The 7970-nt window shown below is 32.2% G+C and overlaps 1 protein-coding gene across 1 annotated transcript in view; it reads right to left on the minus strand.

The window, feature by feature from the left end:
- Positions 1-3990: 3990 nt before the first annotated feature.
- Positions 3991-7970, minus strand: part of LOC113782086 (probable splicing factor 3A subunit 1) — a 17586-nt gene continuing 13606 nt past the window's right edge. Inside the window, exons 3-7 of the mRNA XM_027327998.1 lie at positions 7866-7881; positions 6966-7171; positions 4483-4567; positions 4224-4397; positions 3991-4161 (exon numbers count right to left, since the gene is read on the minus strand). Coding sequence (XP_027183799.1) covers positions 3991-4161; positions 4224-4397; positions 4483-4567; positions 6966-7171; positions 7866-7881 — 652 coding nt within the window. The remainder of the gene's footprint in view (positions 4162-4223; positions 4398-4482; positions 4568-6965; positions 7172-7865; positions 7882-7970) is intronic.

A 7970-nucleotide genomic window follows, 5' to 3' on the forward strand; every position in this document is an offset into this window, starting at 1 on the left:
CAGCATGTCCTTATCTTCCTCAAAGCCCACGACATCAGCATCTGCAAGGTACAAAGGAGCAATCCTTGGATGAAGATCTGAGTAATCACGGTTTGTAGTTGGACTTGGTGTTAAGGCAGCATGGGACGAATTTGCTGGTAGGTATCTTCCTCTTTCCTTGTTGATATTCTCGAGAATTAATTTGACGTCATTTATCTGATCGGCAATTGAATGGTTTCCCCACCATCTGGCTAATTTTCCTTCTGTCTGGTAATGGTCAAAAAGGTCAAGAATGTCGATGATGTCATCAGCTGCATCTTGAACCTTTCGAACCCAATCCCGAATTTGTTGATCTTGGACTACTCTTTGATGAGCTTCACTCAGAAATGCTGTTATAGTACCCAGTTCACTTCTCAAAGTCCTGATCCCAGTATCAACTTTCTTTGGCAACAGCAATTCTCCCGTTAGAAAAGCATCAAGCTTTGCGAGAGCAAATTGCACACAAGGGTCCGTCATGATTTTCTTTTGCTAGATGGTGTATAGTTTGTGTTGGACTATATTATGATGAATATGAGTTTATATAGAATTGTCAACGGAAGCCAGTGCCAGTGCGGTCCTTGTCCATGATCTAAAAATTGCGAAGAAACTTTACTTGATTTACAGGTTTTTCAGCCGCGGCCGGCAACTGTAGCGTGTTACACTGTAGTTGTCCTTGACTTTAAAGTCAATTTATTTATTTATTTACTTGTGAAGTTGCTTTTAATACTACAGTAGTTTATTTTCCTCAAACTCAAAGTCGTCTGCCTTCTAATTTTAATTTAGTTTTGCCATTTTATTGTTACTCTCTGCAATGCAGGTCAATCTCGAGTTTGTTGTTGCTTATTTTCTCCTCTACCAATGAGAAGGAAAAAATGTTCGCCGGGTCAAGAATGCAAAATTTTCCTGGTTCGAGAAGGAAGGCTTCCAATTAAGACGGTTTCTCATGACTGAGAACACGCGGAAATATCAAGAAAGAACCAACACACAAAATCGAGACACGCAAGTAAAGAAGATTCCGCGGTTTGACGACCCCCCTCTTGGCCCCCAAATAAATTAGAAAAAAAGAAAGATTCCATGGTGTTATGAAGCATTACATGCTGATATTTAAGATTTTTTTTTCAGTTTTTGAGTTTTCTGATGCGTATTTTTTTTTTTAATGCTATAGTCTGAGATTTTAGGTTTTTTTTTGGAAAAATTATGAAATGATATAACAAAAATTCAAATGTGAGGGGACCATCAATAACAATGTATGCATTTACATGTACATGGTTATAGATTTGATGCGCTATGGGCATCAATTAGAAAAAGTATACCTTATCAAGAGTAAATTTTGTGTACTTTTTTGGATTTGTTTAAAGTGTCAAGTGTTAATGTTTGGAAAAAAACTAAAAAAAAAATTATATTAAAAAAAATGTTTAAGCACAAGGAAGGGACAATCAATGTAAGTGTATGCACTCACACACACACATATATAATGGATTTGGTGCACTAATACATGCCCAATGAACACTCATTATAAAAACATTTACTATTTATTGTGTTGGGGGCACTTTTGTTAGATCAAATTAAAACTGTTTGTTTGTTTGCCTTCAATGTAACTATGGTTGACTAAAATCCTCAGCTCAACTTTTGAAAAAATTGAATGCATAATTTGCAAATATGCCATCTTAAAGGGTAGTGATAGTGGTAGCCAGAAGAAGATGATGAAGGGGAAGACAAAGATTTAAAGGGGAAAAATGATTGAAAAAAAAAAACCAAGAAAGGTACAATTATCATTGGAAGAAGAAAGATAAGGCTTCTAGGTAATTTCGCAAGGCTTACAATATGCTTTAAACTGAGTGAATATTAGTTGATTCCCCTTTCTCAAAATCTACTCAAAACTGAACCCTACTTATGAATTTTGCATGACATTGAAGGGGTACTTTGGTTCCTCAAGGTACCCAAAAAAAAAGGGGTAAATTGATAATAAATAAAATCAAAGCCGACAAAGTGCAACAAGAGTACAAAGTTAGGGGGATTTCATGTAATTTACCCTTTTGTTAATTAAATGAGCCCGGTCAAATGTGGTTAGCACCAATCGTCAATTTGAGCGTAAATGCTACGCGGCTCTCGATTGGATTTCATTGGAACAAGAATCTTTCTTTCTCATATATATCTTTGAGTGATGATTTTTTTTCTTTTTTTTTTTTAAAAAAAATTTAAACCAAAGTGCCATTACTTGTTTCTTATTTCCTCAACTTACATGGTTTGTTTCATCCTTTGCTGTTTAATGCATTTTTATGTTAGCAACCTAATTCCTTTTGCTGTCACATTAATTATGATCTTGAAGCACTTCATTTAGCCATAATGATTAGCAAATCACTTCTATACAACTTGAAAAATGGATTGGTGAAGAAGTACAACAGAAATGAATGACGTCCATCATCATTAATAATGTCATAATCAACACTTAATGTCCAATTAATGTAAATCTAATAAATGACAGAAGAAAACCGTGCAACATTTATTCAAGTTTTTGCATTAGTTTAAACAATGGGTAGCATGTTTAGCTAATTTAATCCCAGAAAGAGTCCAGTTTTCCACATTAATCATTTTTGGATCGATATAGTTAGGGCTATAGGGGTTTATCTTACGAAATAGAAGTTCAAAATGTTTCTAACATGCAACCTTTCACTAAATCTCTTTCAGATTGTGAACTAGTTATTAACGGGAACCATGCAACCATACCAAATGTCCTACCACGTCAAGGTGGGTTTTCTTTTTTTTTTTATTCTTGTTAAAAATTCATACAAGTTCTTAATCAAGAAGGACAAAGTCAACGAAAATATAGAATAAAAATGGTTAAATTATACTTTACCCTCGTGCGATTTAGTGGCTTCGCACATAACTCTCTTATAATTTCAACATCTATAAATAACATTCTCATAATTTGGATTAAAGTGGAAAATCACCTCTGTAATGAAATTAGATGAAATGTCAAGATTATCCTCATCTAGAAACTGTAATGATTGAAGTGGACAAAAATTTAATATAGCATACGATACACTTTAATCTTCTATGATTTAGCAGTTTTTATTATAACCTTTTATGGTTTCAAAATCCATCATAACTCCCTCGTGGTTTACAAATAAATTTCATATTTTAGTCGACTCTATAACAGAAGGTAAGTCTTGTCATTTTGATATTTTAGTCCAAATTATGAAGGGTCAAATATAGTTATTGAAATTATATGAGAGTATATGTGGATAAGAGCTAAATCACTGGGGAGAAAAGTGTAATTTATCCTTAATAATAAAAAAAAAGAAGTAAATACAACCAACTGAAGACATTTGGAATAATATTGGTTAATTTTAAAGATAACTACTAGTTAATAAATTTAATTAATGTTATCTAATTTACTACTTATTAGTTAGTTTAGTTCAAATATTTAAATTTCTATATTTTAAGTAGAAAAATATTTTATTAAACTAACTTAAAAAATAATCATTGAATTGCATGTAATTGTAAAAATTTTAAATTGTTTTCTATGAAAAAAATTATAAGTATTTTATTCTAAATTTTAAATTATTTGTAATTCTCATGCATAATATGGGACATAAAGCTAGTTAATACTAACATCATTCGATGGAAATGGTGAAATTTAGGCTCTGTTTGGATTAGCTGTTTTTTGGGATATTTTTGAAATATTTTGCTGTAACAATGTATATGAAAAACTTTTACTGTAGATGTTTTTAGTGGTATTTTTGGGATATATTTTAGGATATTTTTAAATTCAATAGTAGAATGAGCCAGAAATGGCTATATATACTAATCAACGTGTTTGAAAAAGGGACAACAAATTGGAAATTTTGAAATAAGGGGCTATAAAATTGTCATGATCAACCACAAGTGCACTCTTCAAATTTCAATGGACATAACTATAGGAACATAAACAACAAGTGTAAAATAACAACAAAATTAAACCCCATATGACTAGGCTGTCATTTGGCTTTCTGTGATTGATGAGGCAACATCAATGGCATAGCCCAGTGGCCATGTTGGTCCAGCCAACCAATCCTGGTATGTTATCTGATGCAGCAATTTAATCTCTTGCCAAGGATCTAGACCTGTGAATTGCAGCATCTTTCCTGAATCCTGATTAATCTGAAGGATAAATGTACGAACAAGAGATTGAGATGCTTAAATGACGTACCCAATCCATCTACCAGTATAGTATACAGGTACACTAGATCCATGCAAATATAAGGAAGGTTAAGATCCTCCAATCGGTATTTGGATTTTGCATCTCGCATTTTTTTCCTGCAAGCCCGATCAGCTTCGTTCGCATAATCTGTTGCACGAATTACAGCTGCGTCTGCATTGCGATCGATAAGACCAAGCTGTTGATAGAAATTACTGAGGTCAGCATTAATGCCGAGGGAAGAAAAGATGCATCAGTAATGATAATGCATGCCCAATGCATACCTGAACAGACTTGTAAAAGAATTCTGGTGATATGTACAGATAGTCTTGATCAGGCTCCCCTCCATCTCTCTCTTTCTCTCCACATCTGCAATTCTGTATTTTATTGAGTCCCAGAGCCTGTCTGACTAATTCCTTGCATCTAGTTATGCTTGAACCGGATGGAGAAGCAGTTACACAATGATGGAGCCAAGGGGGCAGAGGGGGGCCATGGACCCCCCTAAGTTTTGAAAATTTTAATTCATAATATGTAAATATATGTATAAGTCAAAGTTGGCCCCCCCTAATTTTTTACAATTTTAGTTTATATTATGAGAGTTTATATATATATATATATATGTGTGTGTGTGTGTGTGTGTGTGAATTAGCCACCTTTTAATTTAATTTTTTCTTCAAAAAAAGTTATTTATTTTTTATTGTACTAATTATTTAACATTCAAAAAATTAAACATATAATTTGATGATCCATAGTAAATTGACCCAATTTGATATATTATAATAAAAGACTCAATTCATAATTATCAATGGGCTAAAATAAAAATAATTACTTTATTGGTCCATATACAAATATATACCTTAGTCTAATTGATAAAAAATTTAAAATTAGTGATCTATCCTCTTGTTGACTCATATACAAATATACAAATAATTACTTGAAGGCTTGATGAAGACAAGAAATTGAGTGATATATCCTATTATTGGCAGATTGATTATATTTGTTCTCGTTCTTTCTGTATCAACTGCAACTATAGAACGTACATTTTCAATTGTGAATATAATCAAAACAAAACTCCAAAACAAGATAAAAAATAATTTCTTGAATGACTGTCTAACAATGTACATAAAAAAAATGGATGATCAAAATTTAACACTGATTCAATTATAGATGAATTTAGTTTTATGAAAGAACGTAAAAATCAATTTACTTTTAAGAAAAGAGGTTGAAATTTTAAGGTATGCTAACATAACTTTTATCTTTTATTAATTGAAAATAGTTATATTATATTGTATAGTTATATTTTTATTTTTTTCACAAATGACATATTGAAGCATCTTCTCATAATGTACAATTTGGGTAGTTTGTTATGTTATAAGATATTTAATCAAAGGTTATTTTTTGTCCTAATTTTTGTTATGACTATGCTGCATATATTTAAATAGACAACATTTATAATTAAAACTAATATTTGATATTTTAAGATGTCATATATTTAAATAGATGAAATTATTTTGAACATAACATATTAAGATAATTTTGTTCAGAAAAATTTTGGCCCCCTTCCCAAGGAAAAAATCCTGGCTCGGTTTTATAGTCTATAGAATGGATATTTTCAATTATGAAAATAATCAAAATAAAGCTCCAAAACAAGATAAAAGATTATTTCTTGAATGATTGCCTAACAATGTACATAAAAAAAGGAAGTTGTTCGAAAATTTAGCATTGATTCAATTGGAGATGAATTTAGTTCTATGAAAGAACGTAAAACTCCATTTACTCTTAATAAAAGAGGATGAAATTTCAAGGTATATTAACATAATGTTTATCTTTTTTTTAATTGAAAATAGTTATATTTTTGTATTTGCACAGGTGACATATTGGAGCATCTTCTCATAATGTGCAACTTAAGTGGTTTGTGATGTTATAAGATATTTAATCAAATGTTATTTCTTATCTTAATTTTAGTTATGACTATGCTACATATTTATGAAATAGACATACCTTTATAATTAAAATTAATATTTGATATTTTAAGATGTCAAATATTTAAATAAACAAAAATTAGTTTGAACATAACATATTAAGATAATTTTGTTCGAAAAAATTTTGGCCTCCCAAGGAAAAAATCCTGGCTCCGTCACTGCAGTTACATAATATTTTTCTTCTCCATATCTGTAAGTTCCTGGGCGAATTAAGAGCGAATGAGGTATGTTCAATGAGATTATGAGACAAAAACCCAATGGCTGACATGCTTTACACTTCAATTAGTGCAGACAAACAGATAAATATGAAACTAATGTTCCATATGTTCATTATAGTTTGCTAGTCAGCATGGGAGCTAATATGGTTTTCCTATTGACCTGATGATGCACAAAAAGGCATATCTACATAAAGTAAGGAGGAAACACAGAAAAATGCCGTAGTGCTCACTACAAACTAGAATTCAGGGCTCAAGTATTCCTTACCATGAAAGCCTTCTAAAACACATGGATTGCTAGTGTTATTGAAGAGCTTGAGAATTTTGGCTCGAACCGAGAGTATGCCATACTTCTCACAACTGTCAGTGTGTTGAAATATCACGAAAAGCATTCAATATTTACAACGGGAAGAAGAAAACAGGAAAAACATCATGAAACATAAGAGGGATACACCTGCAAAATAGGAGGTCAGTTTCCCCAAAATAGACTCAGAGGAGAATGGGAGTTGAAACAATTATATGGTCGATGAGGGGAAGACATGTCGCAAAATGCAGATCATGCTTTATCACCTTTTGGTGTAGAGATGATATCTTCTTCCATTTAGATATTTCTCCAGTACATCTACATTGTCTCCCACTGATGTTCTTGGTGCATTTAAGGCATTTGTGTTTGACATAGCATAAACCATCTGGACAGCCTCTTCTCCAAGATCAATCACTCCAACTGAACTTGAACAGTTCTTGCCCAAATTTCCTAACAGATAATTTGTGGTAATCTGCACAAAAAAATGGGATATAATATGAAAACCGGAGACTGGAGTAAGCCTCTGAATGTTGATTGATTAATCTATTGTGTTCTAATACGTATCCCTATCTACAAGACATTACATATGATTAGAATAGCTTCTAGTATCACCGACTGAACCTCCACAAGCCACAACTCCCAGAGGATGCACTTTAAAATCCCATAACCTCTTATATCATTTGAATTTTAACTCGTGTAGAGAACTGGATGATGCAAAGTGTTTCCGTTATTGATCCGTTTTCCTTCATTTGTTTTATTCTCTATATATTGATCATATGGCCATGTATGTTACAATGAATTTTTTGAAGTTATTCCTTCATGAATTTTTAATTTACTTGAAGAAAACCAATATTTGGCTAATGAAAGGGCAAGTGATCCCTCTTTAAGCAGATGTAGCACAGTGGTGTTTACATGTTTTGCAGCTGCATATTTTTCACCAAAGCATTCCAAAAATCACAGGCTAACAATATCCGCTTAGTTGAATCTTCTCAGGTTGAATTGCCAAAAACAATTTCCTGGAATTAAGTCAAATTGTTGCCTCCCCACATTAAAAACTTGTCAGGGATTCCTCTAATAGGCAAATTTTGAGATTAATGAGCATATTGGTACTTCAACAACATCAAGGAGAACAAAGACATAAGCTCATTGCAGCACAGAAAAAATACAGTGGCTGCAAGAAAACTAAAGCAGAAGAATGATTTAGTAACAACTCAGATGAGATTCTAAAATGATAAAGCAGTCTTCCATATAGTTCACGGCTCAGGCAAAAA

The sequence above is a fragment of the Coffea eugenioides genome, chromosome 9 (genome assembly GCF_003713205.1).
Source record: "Coffea eugenioides isolate CCC68of chromosome 9, Ceug_1.0, whole genome shotgun sequence".
Lineage (NCBI taxonomy): Eukaryota > Viridiplantae > Streptophyta > Magnoliopsida > Gentianales > Rubiaceae > Coffea > Coffea eugenioides.